Here is a 22,657-nt window from a genome sequence, read left to right as displayed (position 1 = left end):
GCTGTGCTGTTCGTTGATGCTGGTGCTATGAGCGCATATCGGGAGATAGTGGATGTTCTTTTTTACTGAAAGATTAAAAGAAGCATCGGTGAAATCCTGGAATGTTGTTGCTTATAAAAATCTGGAGAGACACCAGTTGATCGGAAACACAATGAGCTTCACCTTGGATAGAATCAATGTCCGACTCTACCCTTGAAATATCATTACAAGAAAATTATGCCCTACTTAAGCAAACTATTGAGTAACCCTGCTTTCTGAAACTCATTTGTCCTGTCTTAAAGTATATTTTTGGAAAGATGCTACTAACAAGGAAGGCTAAATCAGACTGGAAGGCTCCCTAGTCAGTCTCTTTAGAGAGTGACAAATCTCTGTTTTGTGCCTGAACTGCAGGCTGGACAATCAACAACGTGAGTACCTACATTGACTCAGCTGCAGTTTACATCAGCCAGTCCTTATAAATATTATATTTCCTCGTGACCACAGGTGCAAGGATGGAGGTAGGACCTTTAAAATCAAACTGCAGCATTGACCTCTTTTCAAAATTACCTAATTGCTAATGTGCCGTAAAGCAGTGCGAGCAGGGATTTTAAGTTCCAAAAGCTTTTGTAACAGTGAGGTAAAGGTAAACAGATTTACTTGCCTGTCTGAATGAATCCTACTCAAAAATATCAAAGAGTCAGCGATTGTGCTCATTTTCATAGTTCTTCATCACTGTAGCATTTAGCACTAGTTTCAAAGAAAGCTCGACCATGTGGGAGCTGATCATAGAGAAGCACACTATTGAGGCAATAGAGTTACAAAGGTAAGACTGAGTGGGCCACCGTGAGATGTGTGAGTGAAGCAGGTTTAGTATTTGCAAAGCGACAATCCTGCCCATGTGTGAGCAAAATGTCTTTGATTGGGTCACTGAGGCATGACTGAGGGGTCCATGCTCGGGGAATGATGATTACTTAAGTGTCTAATGCAAACTCCCCTTAAGGCTCAGTGAGTTTATCAGTGATTATCAGGACCATAAAGACCAGGACAGTCAGGTTTGATACTGAGTCAGTGTCAGCGAGGGTGATGGTAGGGGCAGTGCAAGTGGCCTCAGAGCTTTACTAAGAAGGGAAACCATGAGGTCAGACAGGCTCTTTTCACAAATGCAGTGGCACTTATGAATAGGATGGGCTTCCATTCCATCCACATGTAGATTGCATATCACCATCCGAACTATATCATATAGATGGATGGCATATACCCTAGAAGTGCCATGATGCATTTGTTTTAAACCAGTCAACCATCGCATCATTATTACAAAGTATTTCCACCCTAGGTGGATGGATCTTGGAACACTGGAGATGTTGGGGGTTATATTGGATAACCCCCAAAACCGGGCGCGGGTGTCGCGATGCGTGAATAATCCGCACCCGGTCATTGAGATGCAGGCAGCACGTAACATTCATGCTGCCTGGTGATTTACCTGATTGCTGCATGCAGCCAGGCTTACCTGTGCTGTTGAGTGGCTGCTCACCAACAAGTGACCCAGATGTCACGAGTGGCTAGCACCACTTAAAGACAGCCTGCATCTCTTAAAGGGAAGGTGCATTGTGGCTGCAGGAAGTGGTGGAAGCCAATGCAAGGAGTCTAGTGAATGAGGCAGATGAGCTGAGGGCACAGATAGACACGTGGCAGTACAATATCTTAGCTATTACAGAAACATGGCTTAAAGAGGGGCAGGAATGGCAGCTCAACATTCCTGGTTACAGGGTTTTCCAGATGAGATAGAGAAGGGTATAAAAAGGGGGGGAGTGGCAATTTTGGTTAAAGAAACAATTACAGTTGTGAGGAGGGATAATATGTTAGAAGGATCATCAAATGAGGCCATATGGGTTGAGCTAAGGAACAAAAAAGGGGCAGTCACACTACTGGGAGTGTACTATAGACCCCCAAACAGTCAGAGGGAGATAGAAGAGCAAATGTGTAGGCAAATTTCTGAGAAGTGCAAAAACAGTAGGGCAGTAATAGTAGGGGATTTCAACTACCCTAATATTAACTGGGATACAAACAATGAAGGGTATAGAGGGCACGAAATTCTTAAATTGCATTCAGGAGAACTTTTTTAGCCATTACGTAGCAAGCCCAACAAGAGAGGGGGCAGTTCTGGATTTAGTTTTAAGAAATGAGGCTGGGCAAGTGGATGGAGTATCAACAGGAGAGCATTTTGGTGGTAGTGATCATAATTCAGTTAGTTTCAACATAATTATGGAAAAGGACAAAGTCAGAACAGGAGTTAAAGTTCTAAATTGGGGAAAGGCCAATTTTACTAAGCTAAGAAGTGATTTAGCAAAAGTAAACTGGAAACAGCTACTTGAAGGTAAATCAATGTCGGAGCAGTGGGAGGCCTTCAAGGGGAAGATTCAATGGTTGCAGAGTAAACATGTTCCCACAAAGAAAAAAAGTGGGGCTGCCAAATCTAGAGCCCCCTGGATGTCAAGGAGCATACAGGGTAAAATAAGGCAAGAAAGGGAAGTTTATGTCAGACACCGAGAAATGAATACTGCAGAAAGCCTAGAGGAGTACAGAAAGTGCAGGAGTGAAATTAAAAAGGAAATTAGGAAAGCAAAGAGAGGGCATGACAAAATATTGGCAAGTAAAATCAAGGAAAACCCAAAGATGTTTTATAAGTACATTAAGAGCAAGAAGATAACTAAGGAAAGAGTAGGGCCTATTAGAGACCAAAAAGGTAACCTATGTGTGGAGGCGGAAGATGTTGATATGGTTCTTAATGAATACTTTGTGTCTGTCTTCACAAAAGAGTAAACAATTTTACAACACCAAGTTATAGTCCAGCAATTTTATTTTAAATTCACAAGCTTTCGGAGATTTTCTCCTTCCTCAGGCAAATGTTTCAAGATCTCCTTGAAGCCTACGCATTTATACATATTGAACAATAATAAATGGTGTTTACAGACTGCCTCTGCAACTGCCCGTTGCCAAGGCAATCACCGTGTTCAGACAGAGAGGTGTTACCTGCAGAACCTCCGAATACACATTCAATAAAAAAACAAACAGGGAAAAAAAAACAGAGAAAAAAAAAACACAGAGAGAGGCAGAAACATCCGGAAGGCAGAGAGAGCCAGCAAATGACCCATTATATTAAAAACAGATAACATTTGTTCGCTGGTGGGGTAACATGTAGCGTTCATGTCACGCTACACGTTACCCCACCAGCGAACAAATGTTATCTGTTTTTAATATAATGGGTCATTTGCTGGCTCTCTCTGCCTTCCGGATGTTTCTGCCTCTCTCTGTGTTTTTTTTTCTCTGTTTTTTTTTCCCTGTTTGTTTTTTTATTGAATGTGTATTCGGAGGTTCTGCAGGTAACACCTCTCTGTCTGAACACGGTGATTGCCTTGGCAACGGGCAGTTGCAGAGGCAGTCTGTAAACACCATTTATTATTGTTCAATATGTATAAATGCGTAGGCTTCAAGGAGATCTTGAAACATTTGCCTGAGGAAGGAGAAAATCTCCGAAAGCTTGTGAATTTAAAATAAAATTGCTGGACTATAACTTGGTGTTGTAAAATTGTTTACAATTGTCAACCCCAGTCCATCACCGGCATCTCCACATCTTCACAAAAGAGAGGGACGATGCAGAGATTGTAGTTAAGGAGGAGGAGTGTGAAATATTGGATGGGATAAATATAGTGAGAGAGGAAGTATTAAGGGGATTAACATCTTTGAAAGTAGATAAATCACCAGGGCCGGATGAAATGTATCCCAGGCTGTTAAAAAGAAGCTAGGGAGGAAATAGCAGAGGCTCTGACCATTATTTTCCAATCTGAATACAGGCGTGGTGCTGAAGGTTTGGAGGACTGCTGACGGTGTACCATTGTTTAAAAAGGGAGCGAGGGATAGACTGAGTAATTACAGGTCAGTCAGTCTAACCGCAGTGATGGCCAAATGATTGGAATTAATTCTGAGGGACAGGATAAACTGTCACTTAGAAAGGCATGAGTAATCAAGGACAGTCAGCATGGATTTGTTAAGGGAAGGTCATACTGACTAACTTGATTGAATTTTTTGAGTAACAAGGAAGGTCAATGAGGGTAGTGCATTTGATGTACATGGATTTTAGCAAGGCTTTTGACAAGGTCCCACGTGGCAGACTGGTCAAAAAAGTACAAGCCCATGGGATCCAAGGGAGAGTGGCAAGTTGGATCCAAAATTGGCTCACTGGCAGGAAGCAAAGGGTAATGGTCGACGGGTGTTTTTGTGACTGGAAGGTTGTTTCCAGTGGGGTTCCACAGGGCTCAGTACTAGGTCCCTTGCTTTTTGTGATACATATTAATGATTTGGACTTAAATGTAGGGGGCATGATTAAGAAGTTTGCAGATGATACAAAAAGTGGCCGTGTGGTTGATAGTGAGGAGGAAAGCTATAGTCTGCAGGAAGATATCAATGGACTGGTCAGGTGGGCAGAAAAGTGGCAAATGGAATTCAATTCGGAGAAGTGTGAGGTAATGCATTTGGGGAGGGCAAACAAGGCAAGGGAGTACACAATAAATGGGAGGATACTGAGGTGTAAAGGAAGTGAGGGACCTTGGAGTGCATGTTCATAGATCCCTGAATATAGCAGGACAGGTAGATAAGATGCTTAAGAAGGCATATGGAATACTTTCCTTTATTAGCCGAGACATAGAATATAAGAGCATGGAGGTTATGCTGGAAATGTATAACAGACTGGTTCGGCCACAGTTTGAGTACTGCGCTCAGTTCTGGTCACCACATTACAGGAAGGATGTAATTGCACTAGAGAAGGTACAGAGGAGATGTATGAGGATGTTGCCAGGACTGGAAAATTTTAGCTATGAGGAAAGATTGGATAGGGTGGGGTTGTTCTCTTTGGAACAGAGGAAGCTGAGGGGTGATGTAATTGAGGTGTACAAAATTATGAGGGGCCTAGATAGAGTGGATAGGAAGGACCTATTTCCCTTAGCAGAGAGATCGATAACCACGGGTCATAGATTTAAAGTGATTGGTAGGAGGATTAAAGGGGAACTGAGGAAACATTTTTTCACCCAGAGGGTAGTAGGGGTCTGGAACTCGCTGCCTGAAAGGGTGGTAGAGGCAGAAACTCTCAACTCATTTAATAAGTATCTGGATGTGCACGTGAAGTGCCGTAACCTACAGGGCTACGGACCAAGTGCTGGAAAGTGGGATTTGGCCGCGCGGACACAATGGGCCGAACGGCCTCCTTCTGTGCCATAAGTTTTCTATGATTCTAATTGGGAAGTGAATCTGTGTTGCAATGTAGTGCAGCCTGGTGATGATGGGACCTCTGGAATTTTAAATAAGCAACAACTGGGCTGCTTAACATTTGCAGGACTCTAATATTTGCAAAATACAAGGTACGGGTCCACACGGAGTCTGAACGGTGATTAGACATCGCACACATAAAACACAGATGCAGATCCTGTCCCTATGTTTACAAACTCTTCAGTTATTTTAAAACATTGAATAAAGTTTGCGCACTACCAAATCCCACATCCTCCAATCTGCACGCCGGACTCCACCAACTGCCGATCTGAATTGGTACCGGGCCTCCGAGAGAGTGTGCCCCAAGGTTCTCTGCTGATACACTAGAGGCCTTGGTGCAAGAGGTGGACAGAAGAAGGGGTATCTTATATCCTCAGGGGGTCAAGAGGCCCTCCAGACATATGTTGCCAAGGCAGTAACATCGCTCACCACCACCTTCTCAAGGGCAATTACAGATGGGCAACAAATGCTGGCCTTGCCAGCAATGCCCACATCCCATGAATGAATAAAAACAAATGATAGCCACATCACCCAAACATCCTGCAGGAAACTCACCGACACACATCCCGCTTTCTTGCAGGAGAAGGTAGCGCATAACAGGAGGCAGCAAGTGGCAGTGGCTCCATGGAACATGAACCTGCTGTCCTCTCTCAGGATGACAGCATTCCTGTCCCACTTCTGCCACTCTACCAGTGCCCTTGCTGTTGCATGTCAGCTAGCCTGCCCACTCCCTGTGGAGTATTGAAACTTTATTATAGGAACATTGGAAGATAGGTACAGGAGTGGACCATTTAGCCCCTCGAGCCTGTTCCGCCATTCACTGAGATCATGGCTGACCTGTAACTAACTCCATATACTAGCCTTTGTCCCATATCCCTTAATACCTTTGGTTAACAAAAATCTACCAATCTCAGATTTAAAATTAATAATTGAGCTAGCATCGACTGCCGTTTGCGGAAGAGCATTCCAAACTTCTACCACCCATTGCATGGAGAAGCGTTTCCTAAGTTCACTCCTGCAAGTCCTGACTCTAATTTTTAGGCTATGTCCCCAGGTACTAGTACTCAAGTATAGGAGACCTCCAAAAACAGGTACAAATGCATCAGCAGCCAGAAGCAATAATCCAGCAACTAACCTGTAAGTCCTGCATGATCCCTTTAAATAGCATTGGTAAGGGGTCTCACATGCTGTTTAAGACCTGTTCAGCTGTGTGAGGTTAAGACAGTTGCACAAATCTACCGCATAGTCTCCCTACTTTACATGCTGCCGGCGTTCGTTATCTGCACGTGCGCGAACGCCTTTACCAATATGGCGTCCTGTGCATGTCACGCTAGAAGTGTGCATGCGCATTCCAGTTGCCCATTTGGGTCCTTAGGAGTCCCCATAGCGCATATACAATGGGTGCTACGTGGCCCAATTTAGACCCCATTCTCTCCAGCTATGGCTGATGACTTCAGTTTAGAATCCACAAACAGCCATAGATAGAAACATAGAAACATAGAAAATAGGAGCAAGAGTAGGCCATTCGGCCCATCGGGCCTGCTCCGCCATTCAAAATTATCATGGCTGATCGTCGAACTCAGTACCCTGTTCCCGCTTTTTCCCCATATCCCTTTAGCATTAAGTTTGAGGCTTATTTAACCAAGGTCTCAAATTAACTCCAATTCGTTTCAATTTTAAATCCTACTAAAAGCCATGACAGCTCCCATTAATGAGTCAGGAGTAATCATTTTCAGTGCAGGCCAATGATAGATGGCTTATTTCATTAAAGGCTGCAGCAGGTCATGAGATTAGAGCTTACTTCTCATTGGATCTTTTATCTAAACAGTCACAGGAACTCACCCTGTTTTCTTGCTGCACATCATCGGTATGGTATAAAAGCATGAAAAAAAATCAAAGAAGGAGTCAGTTAGCAGACTGTGAGGCTTTTCGGATTACTGTTGATGCATCATATTATGAGTAGTGCTGACACGGAGTTTCTAAGAGAGGTTGGTTCAGTTCACTTGCAGCCAAGTTTCGATGCAGAAGATAGCCTGGTTCTCCTTCCAATGTTTTGCCTTTGCAGAATATGTGAACCACAGTCTGCTGCACCATGATGGCCTTATGGCTGTTTCCAGTATAATGACAGTTTCCCAGATCGTCACTGACCTAATTTCCTATGGAGATCTTCCCCCCATGGCCTCCAACTTCATAGTTCCTCAAACCTGCACAGGCCGCTTCTACCTCCTTCCCAAGATCCACAAACAGGACTGCCTTGGTAGACCCATCGTTTCAGCCTGTTCTTGCCCCACGGAACTTATTTCTTCCAATCTCGACTCTATTTTTTCACTCCTTGTCCAGTCTCTTCCGACCTACATCCACAACTCTTCCGACGCCCTCCGCCACTTTAACAGTGTCCAGGTTCCCAGTTCTAACCATCTCATTTTCACCGTGGACGTCCAATCCCTCTAAACCTCCAGTCTTCTCCAGGATGGCCTGCGGGCCCTCTGCTTGTTCCTTGAACGGAGGCCCAACCAGTCCCCATCCACCACCACCCTCCTCCTCCTGGCTGAACTTGTTCTTACATTGAACAACTTCTCCTTTGAATCCACTCACTTCCTCCAAATTAAAGGTGTTGCTATGGATCCCGTATAGTTCCTAGCTATGCTGGCCTTTTTGTGGGATACGTGGAACATTCTTTGTTCCAGTCCTACTCAGGTCCCCTCCATCACCTCTTCTATCGGTACATTGATGACTGTATCGGTGCCGTTTTCTGCTCTAGCCCAAACTGGAAAATTTCATCAATTTTGCTTCCAATTTCCACCCTTCTCTCGCCTTCACATGACCCATCTCCGGCTCTTCCCTTCCCTTCCTCGACTTCTCTATCTCCATTTCTGGGGATAGGCTGTCAACCAATAACTATGATAAACTCACCGACTCCCACAGCTACCTTGATTACACTTTCTCCCACCCCGCTTCCTGTAAGGACTCTATTCCATTTGCCCAGTTTCTCTGTCTCTGTCGCATCTGTTCTGACGATGTCGCCTTCCACACTAGTACATCCAATATGTCTTCTTTTTTGTTCAACCGAGGAGTCCACTCCACTGTAGTTGACAGGGCCCTCGACCATATCCATCCCATTTCCCGCACTTCTGCACGCACCCCTTCCTCTCCCTACCAGAACCATGATAGAGTCCCCCTTGTCCTCACTTTCCACCCCACCAGCCTCCAAATTCAACGTATTATCCTCTACCATTTCCGCCACCTTCAGCGTGATGCCACCACCCTCCCCTCCCCTTTCAGCATTCCGAAGGGACCGCTTCATCCGCAATACCCTGGTGCATTCTTCCACCACCCCGAAAACCCGCTCCCCTTCCCTCGGCACCTTCCTGTGCAAGCGCAGCAGATGCAACGCCTGCCCTTTCACCTCCTCCCTTCCCAACATCCAGGGCCCTAAACACTGCTTCCAGGCGAAACAGCGATTTACTTATATATTTAGTATACTGTATTCGCTGCTCACAATGCGGTCTCCCTTACACTGGGGAGACCAAATGCAGATTGGGTGAGTGCTTCGCTGAATACCTCCACTCAGACTGTAAGCATGACCCTGACCTTCTGGTCGCTTCCCATTTTAATTTTCTGCCCATCTCCCACTCTAACCTCGGCCTCCTACACTGTTTCAATGAAGCCCAACGGAAGCTTTTGGAACAGCACCTCATCTTTCGATTAGGCACTTTACAACCTTTCGGACTCAACATTGGTTTCAATAACTTCCGATCATAACCATTGCTCCCATTTTTTCAGACAGTAGGTGCTGGTAATGGTTCTGATGTTGCCATTTAGTGATCTCACGATTACTACCAGTGCCACATGCTAGTGAGTATAGGAACAGGAGAATAGACAGGATGAATGAGTGGCTGCAGGGATGGTGTAGGAGGGAGGGATTTAGATTCCTGGGACATTGGGACCGGTTCTGGGGAAGGTGGGACCCGTACAAGCGGGACGGGTTACACCCGAGCAGGACCGGGACCAATGTCCTCGCGGGGGTGTTTGCAAGTGCTGTTGGGGAAGGTTTAAACTAGAGTGGCAGGGGGATGGCAACCTGAGCGGGGAGTCAGAAGGGAGTAAAGTTGAGAGCAGCCAGAGAGGGGAAGACCCAGGGGAAATCTACAATACAAATAGTACAAACAGTTGTTCAAGAACAAGTGAAAGGGAAAAGTGTAGAGCAGCAGAAAGAAAGTGTACTTTAGACACTACAGATAAAGTGAAAACTAGCCGGCGTAAGGCGATTAACCCAGCATCAAAGCTGAAGGTCAGGCTTGGGTGTGTGGCCCAACTAAGAGTTCTATATACAAATGCACGGAGTATAAGGAATAAATTAAATGAACTACAGGTTCAAATTCAAATTGGAGGTTATGACATGATAGCTATTACTGAGACATGGCTGCAGGATGGTCAGGATTGGGAACTAAATATATCGGGTTATAAGGTCTACAGGAGAGATAGGGAAAATGGAAGAGGGGGAGGAGTAGCCTTAGTGATTAGAGATGAAATCAATTCAATGATAAAGGAGGATATAATGAGAGGTAAGCAGCCAACAGAGACGTTATGGGTTGAATTGAGAAATAGGAAAGGATCTAAGACTATAGTGGGAATTGTGTATAGGACCCCAGGCAGCAGCTCTGAAGTGCTAGATTGTATAAATGCAAAGATTAGACAAGCGTGGAAGAAAGGCATAGTGGTCTTAATGGGGGACTTTAACCTTCACATAGATTGGGGAAAGCAGACTAGCAACTGTCAGAAAGTTAGTGAATTTCTTGAGTGTGTCCGGGATAGTTTTCTACAGCAGTATGTCCTAGAGGCAACAAGGGGGGCAAGCCATACTAGATTTAGTAATGAGTAATGAACCAGATTTAGTTAACAGCTTAACTGTGCGTGAACATTTATATCTAGAGGACTGGCCTTTATATCTAGAGGACTGGAGTACAAGGGAGCAGAAGTTATGCTGCAGCTATACAAAACCCTGGTTAGACCGCACCTGGAGTACTGTGAGCAGTTCTGGGCAATGCACCTACAGAAGGACGTATTGGCTTTGGAGGGAGTGCAGCGTAGGTTTACTAAAATGATACCCGGACTTCAAGGGTTAAGTTACGAGGAGAGATTACACAAATTGGGGTTGTATTCTCTAGAGTTTAGAATTGTAAACAATTTTACAACACCAAGTTATAGTCCAGCAATTTTATTTTAAATTCACAAGCTTTCGGAGGCTTCCCCCTTCGTCAGGTGAACGATGTGAAAAAGGTTTAGAAGGTTAAGGGGCGATCTGATTGAAGTTTATAAGATATTAAGGGGAACGGATAGGGTGGACAGAGAGAAACTATTTCCGCTGGTTGGGGATTCTAGAAGTAGGGGGCACAGTCTAAAAATTAGAGTCAGACCTTTCAGGAGTGAGATTAGAAAACATTTCTACACACAAAGGGTTGTAGAAGTTTGGAACTCTCTTCCGCAAACGGCCATTGTTACCAGCTCAATTGCTAAATTTAAATGTGAGATAGATAGCTTTTTGGCAACCAAAGGTATAAAGGGATATGGGCCAAAGGCGGGTATATGGAGTTAGATCACAGATCAGCCATGATCTTATCAAATGGCGGAGCAGGCACGAGGGGCTGAATGGCCTACTCCTGTTCTTATGTTCCTATGTTCCTATGTTCCTAACATCTATCCAATAGCGATCATAACATGATCGAGTTCAATGTAGTGTTTGAAAGGGAAAAAAGTGAATCAGCTGCTAAGATTCTAGACTTGGGTAAGGCCGACTTCAATGGGATGAGACAGAGACTGTCCACAGTAAACTGGGCAAATCTGTTAATGGGTAAAACGACTGATGATCAATGGGAAATGTTTAAAGAAACATTTAACGTGATACAGAATCGGTTTATACCCCTGAGGGGCAAGAACTCTACTTGCCAAAAAAAACAGCCATGGACAACTAAAGAGGTAACGGACAGTAAAAGACATAAGGAAAAGGCATACAAAAAGGAAAAAAATGGCACAGATCCTGGCGGATGGGAAAGATACAAAGATCAACAAAGGTTCACAAAACAGATAGTAAGAGCTATAAAAAGAGAATATGAAAAGAAACTTGCAAGGAATATCAAAACCAATACAAAGAACTTTAATAGTTATATTAGGAAAAAGAGGATGGTCAGGAGCAGTGTTGGCCACTTAAAAACTGAAAGTGGGGATATTGTCATTGACAATGGGGAAATGGCGGACATGTAGAATATTTACTTTGCGTCAGTATTTACAGTAGAAAAAGAGGATAGCATGCCAGAAATCCCAAGAAAACTAATATTGAATCGGGGACAGGGACTCAATAAAATTAACATAAGTAAAGCAACAGTAATGAAGAAAATAATAGCACTAAAGAGTGACAAATCCCCAGGACCAGATGGTTTCCATCCCAGGGTTTTAAAGGAAGTAGGTGAGCAGATTGCAGATGCCCTAACTATAATCTTTCAAAGTTCTCTAGATTCAGGAACTGTCCCTCGAGATTGGAAAATTGCACATGTCACTCCGCTTTTTAAGAAAGGAGAGAGAGGGAAACCGGGGAATTATAGACCAGTTAGCCTAACATCTGTTGTGGGGAAATTGCTGGAGTCTATAATTAAGGATAGGGTGACTGAACACCTTGAGAATTTTCAGTTAATCAGAGAGAGCCAGCATGGATTTGTGAAAGGTAGGTCGTGCCTGACAAACCTGATTGAATATTTTGAAGAGGTGACTAAAGTAGTGGACAGGGGAATGTCAATGGATGTTATTTATATGGACTTCCAGAAGGCATTTGATAAGGTCCCACGTAAGTTAGAAGCCCATGGAGTCGAGGGAAAAGCACGGACTTGGTTAGGAAATTGGCTGAGCGAAAGGCGACAGAAAGTAGGGATAATGGGTAAGTATTCACATTGGCAGGATGTGACTAGTGGAGTCGCGCAAGGATCTGTCTTAGGGCCTCAATTATTCACAATATTTATTAACGACTTAGATGAAGGCATAGAAAGTCTCATATCTAAGTTTGCCAATGACACAAAGATTGGTGGCATTGTAAGCAGTGTGGATGGAAACATAAAATTACAAAGCGATATTGATAGATTAGGTGAATGGGCAAAATTGTGGCAAATGGAATTCAATGTAGACAAATGTGAGGTCATCCACTTTGGATCAAAAAAGGATAGAACAGGGTACTTTCTAAATGGTAAAAAGTTAAAAACAGTGGATGTCCAAAGGGACTTAGGGGTTCAGGTACATAGATCATTGAAGTGTCATGAACAGGTGCAGAAAATAATCAAGAAGGTTAATGGAATGCTGGCCTTTATATCTAGAGGACTGGAGTACAAGGGGGCAGAAGTTATGCTGCAGCTATACAAAACCCTGGTTAGACCGCACCTGGAGTACTGTGAGCAGTTTTGGGCACCGCACCTTCGGAAGGACATATTGGCCTTGGAGGGAGTGCAGCGTAGGTTTACTTGAATGATACCCGGACTTGAGGGATTAAGTTACGAGGAGAGATTACACAAATTGGGGTTGTATTCTCTAGAGTTTAGAAGGTTAAGGGGTGATCTGATCGAAGTTTATAAGATATTAAGAGGAACATATAGGGTGGATAGAGAGAAACTATTTCCGCTGGTTGGGGATTTTAGGAGTAGGGAGCACAGTCCAAAAATTACAGCCAGACCTTTAAGGAGTGAGATTAGAAAACATTTCTACACACAAAGGGTTGTAGAAGTTTGGAACTCTCTTCTGCAAACGGCAATTGATACTAGCTCAATTGCTAAATTTAAATGTGAGATAGATAGCTTTTTGGCAACCAAAGGTATTAAGGGATATGGGCCAAAGGCGGGTATATGGAGTTAGATCACAGATCAGCCATGATCTTATCAAGTGGCGGAGCAGGCACGAGGGGCTGAATGGCCTACTCCTGTTCCTATGTTCCTATTTACAGCTCCTCTAGACCCATCTTTTGTTACTTTACTTGTCCTATTACCACCCTCATTGCCTTGCACCATCATCCCTTTTGTCATTTAATCACTCGTCTTCCACCCTATCACAGACCTTCCCTTTTGTTCTTTTCTCCCCTCCCCTCCCCACCCCTTTCTCACTAGTTCTATACTTGCTTAAAAACTGTTAAACCTTTAACTTCTTCCAGCTCTGATGAAAGGTCATTGACCTAAAATGTTAGCTCTGTTTCTTTCTCCACAGATGCTGCCTGACTTGCTGAGTATTTCCAGCATTTTCTGTTTTTATTTCAGATTTCCAGCATCTGCAGTAATTTGCTTTTGATCCAGTATAATGACCACAGATGCACACAATGATGTTTCTGTGCTCAGATATCACCTGAACATTAATTACATGTTCATGACAGACAAGGCTTACACTGCGTGGAGCCACACTTGATCTTGCAAAATTAAGCGTGAGTTATTTAAACCCCCATTATGATTATGGGACTGTGCACTCCTGAAGTGTTTGCCTCAAAAAAGTCACCAAAACTGTCCCTGCTAAATATGATACTTCAGGCACTCAGTGTGAAATTTAACTTCGGATCCCGTTTTATATTCTTTTCCATTGATTTGACATAATCGGCATGTGTTGACATCTCTCAGGATGTACTTTAAGTAGATCAGTCACCCAGTCCAGATGGGATGCATCCTAGGATGCTGAGGGAAGTAAGGATGGAAATTGCGGAGGTGCTGGCCATAATCTTCCAAACATCCTTAGATCCAGGAGTGGTGCCAGAGGACTGGAGAATTGCAAACCTTGTTCATAAAAGGGTGTAAGGATAAACCCAGCAACTATAAGCCAGTCAGTTTAACCTCAGTGGTGGGGAAACTTTTAGAAACGATAATTCAGGACAGATTTAGCAGTCACTTGGACAAGTGTGGATTGATTAGGGAAAGCCAGCACGGATTTGTTAGCATGTATAACTAACCTGATAGAGTTTTTTGATGAGATAACAGAAAGGTTAGATGAGGGCAATGCAGTTGATGTGGTCTATATGGACTTTCAAAAGGTGTTTGATAAAGTGCCGCATGGTAGGCTTATCATCAAGCTTGCGGCCCATGGAATAAAGGGGGCAGTAGCAACATAGATACAGAATTGGCTAAGTGACAGGAAACAGAGAGTAGTGGTGAACGGTTGTTTTTTGGACTGGAGGGAGGTGTACAGTGGTGTTCCCCAGGGGTCGGTGCTGGGACCACTGCTTTTCTTGATACATATTAATGACTTGGACTTGGGTGTACAGGGCACAATTTCAAATTTTGCAGATGACACAAAACTTGGAGGGGTAATGAACAGTGAGGAGGATAGTGATAGACTTCAAGAGGATAGAGACAGGCTGGTGGCCTAGGCGGACACATGGCAGATGAAATTTAATGCAGAAAAATGCGAGGTGATGCATTTCGTTAGGAAAAATGAGGAGAGGCAATATAAACTAAAGGGCACAATTTTAAAAGGGTTAAAGGAACAGAGAGATCTGGGGGTATATGTACACAAATCGTTGAAGGTGGCAGGGCAGGTTGAGAAAGCAGTTAAAAAAACATATGGGGTCCTGGGCTTTATAAATAAATGTAAGGAATCTTACAACACCAGGTTATAGTCCAACAGTTTTATTTGAAAATCACAAGCTTTCGGAGGCTTCCTCCTTCGTCAGGTGACGAAGGAGGAAGCCTCCGAAAGCTTGTGATTTTCAAATAAAACTGTTGGACTATAACCTGGTGTTGTAAGATTCCTTACATTTGTCCACCCCAGTCCATCACCGGCATCTCCACATCATTTATAAAGAAAGGCATAGAGTACAAAAATAAGGAAGTCATGATGAACCATTATAAAACATTGGTTCTGCCACAACTGGAGTATTGTGTCCAGTTCTGGGCACTGCACTTTAGGAAAGATGGGAAGGTCTTAAAGAGGGTGCAGAAGAGATTTACTAGAATGATTCCAGGGCTGAGGGACTTTAGTTACATGTATAGACAGGAGAAGCTGGGTTGTTCTCCTTGGAACAGAGAAGGTTGAGAAGAGATTTGATAGAGGTATTCAAAATCATGAAGGGTCTAAACAGAGTAGATAGAGAGAAACTTTTTCCTTTAGCAGAAAGGTCAAGAACCAGAGGGCATAGATTTAAGGTGATTGGCAAAAGAACCAAAGGTGACATGAGGAAAAACTTTTTCACACAGCGAGTGGTTATAATCTGCAATGCACTGCCGGAGGTGGTGGTGGAGGCAGATTCAATCATGGCCTTCAAAAGGGAACTGGATAAGTACTTAAAAGGAAAAAATTTGCAGGGTAGGGGATAGGGCAGGGAAGTGAGGCTAGCTGGATTGCTCTTGCATAGAGCCGGCGCAGACTCTGTGGGCCGAATGGCCACCTTCCGTGCTGTAATCTTTCTATGATTCTATGATTCTATGTCAGCACATCTGCTTCTTTCCCACTCTTCCAACCAATTCCCATCATAGCACCTGCCAGCTGGACCAGAGTCCCCTGGCAGGTTTTACTGGTGTATTTTAAGGCGGGCGGGCCTCGCATTTGAGCAAGTTAAAATTGCATTGCGATGCCCATGACATCACGGGGCAGCGACTTGTGCAGGACGAGTAGGCCCCCGCCTGCCTGAAGCAGGCTACTCTCCAGAACGAGCTTTCTGCTCAGTTAAAATGGCATGGGATGGGAAAGTGTTAGGAATGGGGCGCGATCCTCCCCCCATCATTTTAACTACCCACCTACCCCGTTTGCGCTAGGTGGGCTGGGTCAAAATATGTGCTTAAACAATAAGCAATTTGTTACCTTGCCTAGGTAATCAAAAAATACAAAATACCATTGTGTGAACAGAAGAATAAAAAGAGAGGCATAGTCTGCCAGGTGGTTTTTTGAAGTGGGAAGGCTGCGAAGGCAGTCAGGCTTTTAGACAGAAAGCTGCAAAAGCTGATGGCAGCCTCAAAAAGTCAGAAATGCTGGGGGAAAACATCGGGGGCTAAATTCGTTGCGACCCGTTTTCGGGTTCTTAACTGACGGTGGCTCCCAGTGTGTGCCCGAACCAAAAGCCTAAGACCCAACAGAAATTGAGTCTTAGGCCTCATTATAATAATCACGGCGAACCTCCGGAGGCAGCTTGCCCGAGTAGCCAAATGGAATTCATAACAGTGCGCATTATGAGATGTCTACATGGATAAGACATAGGATTTTAGTCGTATTGCTCAAACCATCAACTATAAAATGAAGAGCACTATATTTGGTTATGCAAAGCCTTGGTACATCCACAGTTGGAGTATTATCTCCAGTTTTGGTCCCATTCATGGTGAATGAAATCAAAGCTCTGGAGATAGTACAGAAAGGGCCAAAAGAATTATATTGGACCTTAAGGCTCTTATTTATGAGAACAAGCTCCAAGAGTTAGGGTTATTTACTTCAGGAAAATGCAGACTTTTATGTTTTTAAAACGATGAAGTGATTGGACTCAGTCCAGTTGGATAGTATGACTAGAGGGCATGCATATAAGAACTGTAGGCCAAGAGTTCGGTTAGATGTCAGGGAGTATTTCTGCTCTGAGAGTTATTGTCCTCTGGAACAGACTGCAGAAACATACAGTCCGTTTGGATTTTTTACAGTCCTTTAAAAGGAGCTTGACAAGTTTCTGAGTGAAGTGAGTATTTCAAGTTATAGAGGATAACTTCCTAGTTAGGTTAGGTCATGAGCAGTGGGCTGTTGCAGTTTCCTTGAGAGCCGCTCGATTGCCTTAGGGAATTGGAATTAATTTCCCAATGGTTTTCCGGAATTACTGGCAGGTTTTTTTTGCTGTTTAGCTTTGCCTCTCCTAGGAGATTGCTTGGTCAGTGATATACATGGCTGCACTATGTCTGGATGGGATGGGCTTAATAGACATAATAGCTTTTTCTCGCCCCTCTTTTCAGATGTTCAAATGTTCCTCTGAAAATTCCTTTCACTCTTGGTGCTGCAAGATGAGTTGCAGAGGAATGGTCAGAGGGAGGTCTGCCTAAACCTGAGACGGGTTGCACAGACCAGACATTAGCCAAATGCAGGTCCTAAGATGCCAGCAGAGCTATTTGACCAGGTTAGAGTAGATGTGCCATCACCACCTATTCTTCACCAGGGAGGCAATATCAGGCAGTATCGTTATACACCTCGCCCGATTTTTCTTTCTATTGATTTCAAAATTGAAGGGCCACCTTACCTAGTGCAATCGATCGCAGAGTAGGAGTTTTGAAAAAAGTTAACATTAAAAAAAAATCCTGCAGGGAGTACAATCTGCCACGCTAGAGTGCAGCAGGCTTCTCCAACTCTCCGCCAACCTGAGGTGGGTGACCCTGCAGCAGTAGAAATACCTGTGGAGCCCATCACCAACATGCTAATAAGTCTGATCACAGAAGGTGGGTGGAAGTTCCGCCCTGAAGTCCTTGTGACGAGAACCCTGCCACAGAGGAAAATCTAGGCCAAGAAGTCCTCTGAGGGTAAGGATAAACTGTTGTGCTCTGAATTTTCAGTGTTTAGGTGGATAGATTACATTGAGGACAGCAATGTTATCTTGAAAGGATTGTTAATTGTGCCGTCCAGATTCAGTAACATCTAAAACAAAAGCAAAATACTGCGGATGCTGAAAATCTGAAATGAAAACAGAAAATATTTTCAGTTGCCTTGGTCCTCAACATGTGATGTACCTGCTTGAACTGTAAAGGCTGTTTCTTATACATGAGATTATCATATCATAGTGCAAAGGATTAAGGCAGCAATTTTTAGGTTGCCCTCTTAACAAGCAATAATCACCGGATTTGAATGATGAATAAGCCTAATACCTAATGAGTGTGGTATAGCTCATTGCCAGCTCAAATTCCCTACACCAAAATCGTGACATGTATTCAGTTGCAAGAATCATGGGATCACAGAAACCCCTCAAAATTGTTGGCCAGCATCCCACAATAGCAGCCGGCATAATGCTTTACACTGAACAATACCTAAACTTATAGGATTAGAAAAGTGATACATATATCTATTTACTCATTGAATAATGTGGCGGTATTCACTCCTAAACTTTTGACTCAGAACCTTAGAAGACTCCCTTCTATTTCACTCTTTTATTTTCCGTAAATCACGTTGTCAGTGCCAGCGGAAAAAAATACTGCAGTCCCTCCATTAAAATGAAACTGGCAAATTAAACTGCTGCTCACTCAGCTGTGCTACTCAGACTGTAACTTGGCAGTAAAAGATGATCAATTAAATCTTATTTAACAAACCATAAATTTACTCTTATGATTTCTTTTCCTATGTATATTATTATAATATGCAAAGTACTGCAATGGGAGCTAAATGGAAGTGATGCCTGTCACATTGCCTTGCATAAAAGGAGCATCTTTATCATCTCATATTCCCCCTTTTATACACTTGTTTCACAACATATTTTGGATGATATTTCAGCAATTCAGTTTAGACAATGCACATGCAGATGCTGTCAGTGAAATATATAGATCTTACCACAGCCCACTGTGATCTGAAATTTCTTGCAGAGCCTGATAGCATTGCTGACAGTCTGAAACTGTCTTCTTAGCCTGAGGTGAAAAATGAAAGCATGGCAACTGCATCAGCTCACTCTGCCCTCCAACACTGTACAGGTGGTATACATTCTGCCTTGCTTCAAGCTGCAGCTGGAGCTATCCCCTCAATAAGCCTCAGATTACAGTGAATATTGTTTCATGAACAGAAACACTGAACAAATATAACTATTCCCAAAGGCAAATTGCAAGATATAAAGCAAAATATCTGTCAGTTGAAAAGAAAGAATCAACTTGCATTTGATCTCAAAATATAAGCCTGCGAGATTCTTTGCTTTGCACCTGCCTCCATAATTAATAGTTACTGTGCACCCCTCCACTGTAGATTATTAACCATGGCCCCAATGAGGTCAACTGTGGTTGTGCAAAGCTCGTGGTGCTCGACTGTGAGGTTGTGAGTCCAATTTGCTTCAGGCCGGATTCTGATACCAGGATTTTTAGTGGGTAAGAGGAGGCTGCACTATTGGCAAGCACAAGCCTAATTTTCATGGAAGTGCGATTTTAATTAGGTCCCATACCAAATTCCATGACCTTCGGCCAATTTGTGTCTAATTTGCCCATATAACATGGTGCATTACTAATCCGCAGGCCTTGAATCTTTAGTTGTCTTCTTAAATCTCGGGTATTACTTGCATCATTGAGCTTGACTTTTATGAGTTAGCATTTCAGTATGGGTGCATTTTGTAGTTAGCACTATTTTTTACTTGTGCCACTTTTGCATCCAAGACTTTCCTGAAGCATTTTTCAATACCTATCTGAAGAGATCTGTCTTCTCTGCTACTTCACTGCTTCAAGAGAGAGGATGTGACGAATCTCCAGCTACTCCAGGTTAACCTGCAGACAACTTCACAGCACCTCTCTCTCCTGCGACCTCTACCATCAGGAAGAACAAGAGCAACAATGTTGTGGGAATACCATTTCACACACCATCTTAACTTGGGCATATATCATCGTTCCTTCGTCATTGCTGGGTCAGAATCCTGGAATTCCCTACCTAACACCATTGCGGGAGCATCATCACGCTAAGAACTGAAGTGGTTCAAAGAGAAGGCCTATCACCACCTTTTCAGGACAACTAGAGGTGGACAATAAATTCAGCCTTGCCAGCATGCCCTCTTTCCATGAACAAATAAAAAACAACTGGAAAGGCTCTTTACTGTGAAGTTCACCACTGCATTAAATTTCTATACTACAAGCTCCTTCTAAGTTACCAGAGGTAACATCTGCTAAATCAGCTAGTTTGCTGACCAGCCAATGGTGCTACTGGCAAAGCTTCCTGTGCCTGTTTTTCCTGTCCAGAGAGTCTATTACAATGAGGAGGGAAGGCCAGTCTCACAAAATTTGGTGAGACCATCACTCCTCACTCCCGGCAAAGGCATATCCACGTCACAGGCAAGTGTAGCCCTGATTTTACCAGTCTTAAAAATTTCAGTTCATCCGTGCACTCATCCATGCTTTTGTGCTAACATCTATTGACTACCGCTTTATCTTACAAGGATGTCAAACAACACATCTGGCACAATGTTTCTTGTTAACTGCCTTTAGTACAAGTGTTTTACACAACTGTCAGTTACTAATTAACCCTTACCTTAGTCCAACTGTTGTGCTCTGGAGGACAACACCTATTACACTCATTCAGTAGAGCCTCTTCCACGCCTGATGCATTTGACAAAAATTCGGTGTGACCTATGTCAATTATTATATTCTGGATTTTCAATTGGTTAAGAAAGGTGGTCTTGAAAGCTAATGTTCAACCAATGAATATCCATGTTTTGTTTATGAAAATGAAGTATAGAAAAGATAGATTAAGTTAGAAAAGACATTTAAAAGACAGTAAAAAAAAATTAAAAATTGTACAGAAATTAAATGAGAAAAAAGACAAGGCCAGTTTTTATTTTACATTTTTAACTAAAATTGTATCTCAAGTGTTTATTTTAGCCTTAGTGTTACAGATATGAAGCTATTGATGTGACTTGAGTCACTTTATTACTGTAATGTTAGTTCTTATTTCAACAACAGAATGTACGAGTTAAAAACTAGCTAGCTCACAGAAACAGAAGTTTCCTTGGAATTGCTGGTAGTGTACACTTTAATAAACTGAACACAGTATCACCATCTCTGTCTTTTGTTGTTGGGTCAGTGGACACACTGTCAGACATTCAGACAGGTTGAAGTTTAATGGAACATTAGTATTTTGTTCATTATATTATTCATGGATTTTATTTTCAAGGTTTCTCATGAGGAGGGCATGAACTTGGCAAGAGAATACAATTGCCCATTTTTTGAGACTTCAGCTGCTTTGCGTCTCTACATAGATGATGTCTTTTATGGCATGGTACGAGAAATCCGAAGGAAAGAAGCTTTGCCATCCACTGAAAAGAAGATAAAGAGGAAGGGCAGTATCTGGAGGAAGCTGAGAGGCTCGTTCAAAAAGAAAAAGGAAAACATAATATGAAAGATCCCACTCTTTGTTGAGTGGGCATGTCTGTTATAATCCTAAATCTGTGCATTTGGAATATCAATGAAAATTCTGATATTTAATATATTTAGCTACTTTTAGAATACGGGTGGGGTGTGGGGGTCTTCACCTTGGGACGCTGCTCAGCTACTGAAAAATTAACTGTTTTACACACCTGTATAATGTAATTAAGCTGACTAGATTACAACTATTTAGAACTGATCTCGACTGCATAGAGTGGTTAATGTGCTAAAACGGCTGTAGATTTAGCCAATCAAATGGACTCTTTTTGATGTCATATGTGTCCAAACATGTAAAAGTTTATCTTGTTCTATTTCCTATCCTGGGTACAATTCTTCAAAATATCTATGACTATTGGTCCAGTGTAAGTTTAGAATCCAAAACATCATTTTATAAATGTCTGTGGCCTTTGATGTCTCTGTTTTATCCTTTCTTTCTCTCTTATTTGTATTGCCATGAACATGTGGCTGGGGCACCAATGTTGTTGCAAGTAGGAGATGAGTTTAGATAAACCCAATTACCACCATCATTTAGTAACAAATTGTAAACTGATGGCCTGTATCATAGATATGACAAACAGATATTTTGAAATTCGGTTAACTGTTACGTTGGTCATTAGTGATCTATTAATATTTTACCAACAGTTTTTAATAGGAATTTAGTCATTTTTGAGTTTTATTTTTACTTTATAAAAAAAATCACACCTTTAGATGTATTAGTGTGCAGCAAGAAAGTAACACCACACTTTACCACAGACAAAATCATAACCAATCAATAAAATACCGATTTTCAGTGAAACATATCCTCAATATTTATAGTGCCATCCACTAAAACATTACCAGTAATCAATGCTATATTAAAAGTCTCGCATATAGTGCACACTTTCTGTGAGTGTCACATTTATTTCCTGTCGCATATTGCCTGTCACAATTTTCCCATCACACTTCATTGAAAACGTCCTAATGTTGTTATAAAACACAATATTCTCCGAATCACCACAAGCAACACCTTAGGAGATCTGCTAGTATATAGTTTTGCATCTATAGCACAATTTTGTCTGTCACACTTCATATATCACGCTTGTCACACGTACAAATGTCTAATTCTATTTCATTCTTGTACCCAATTGTCTGAAATTTCATATTCATAAAGCAGCAACAAACTTGGTATTAATCCAGTTACTAAATTATAGGTCTGCCTGGTTTTCGAATGAGGTCTTGCAGATGAGAGTTCAACACTGCAACATTGCAGCAACTGGTGTCACATGAAACCAATTGACAAGTGAATGAGTCGT

At 42.6% G+C, this 22,657-nt stretch overlaps 1 protein-coding gene across 1 annotated transcript in view; it reads left to right on the top strand.

Annotated features, from left to right (window-relative positions):
- The window catches only part of LOC137328216 (GTP-binding protein Rit2-like), a 276,684-nt gene extending 255,033 nt beyond the window's left edge, over positions 1 to 21,651 (top strand). The window contains exon 5 of the mRNA XM_067994324.1: positions 21,115 to 21,651. Within this exon, the coding sequence (XP_067850425.1) occupies positions 21,115 to 21,339 (225 nt within the window). The 3' untranslated portion in view covers positions 21,340 to 21,651. The remainder of the gene's footprint in view (positions 1 to 21,114) is intronic.
- Positions 21,652 to 22,657: the final 1,006 nt, after the last annotated feature.

This window comes from Heptranchias perlo, chromosome 1 (genome assembly GCF_035084215.1).
Source record: "Heptranchias perlo isolate sHepPer1 chromosome 1, sHepPer1.hap1, whole genome shotgun sequence".
In the NCBI taxonomy this organism is placed as follows: Eukaryota; Metazoa; Chordata; class Chondrichthyes; order Hexanchiformes; family Hexanchidae; genus Heptranchias; species Heptranchias perlo.
Note: the sequence above shows the minus strand (reverse complement) of the source record. Positions and strands in the feature narration are given on the sequence as shown.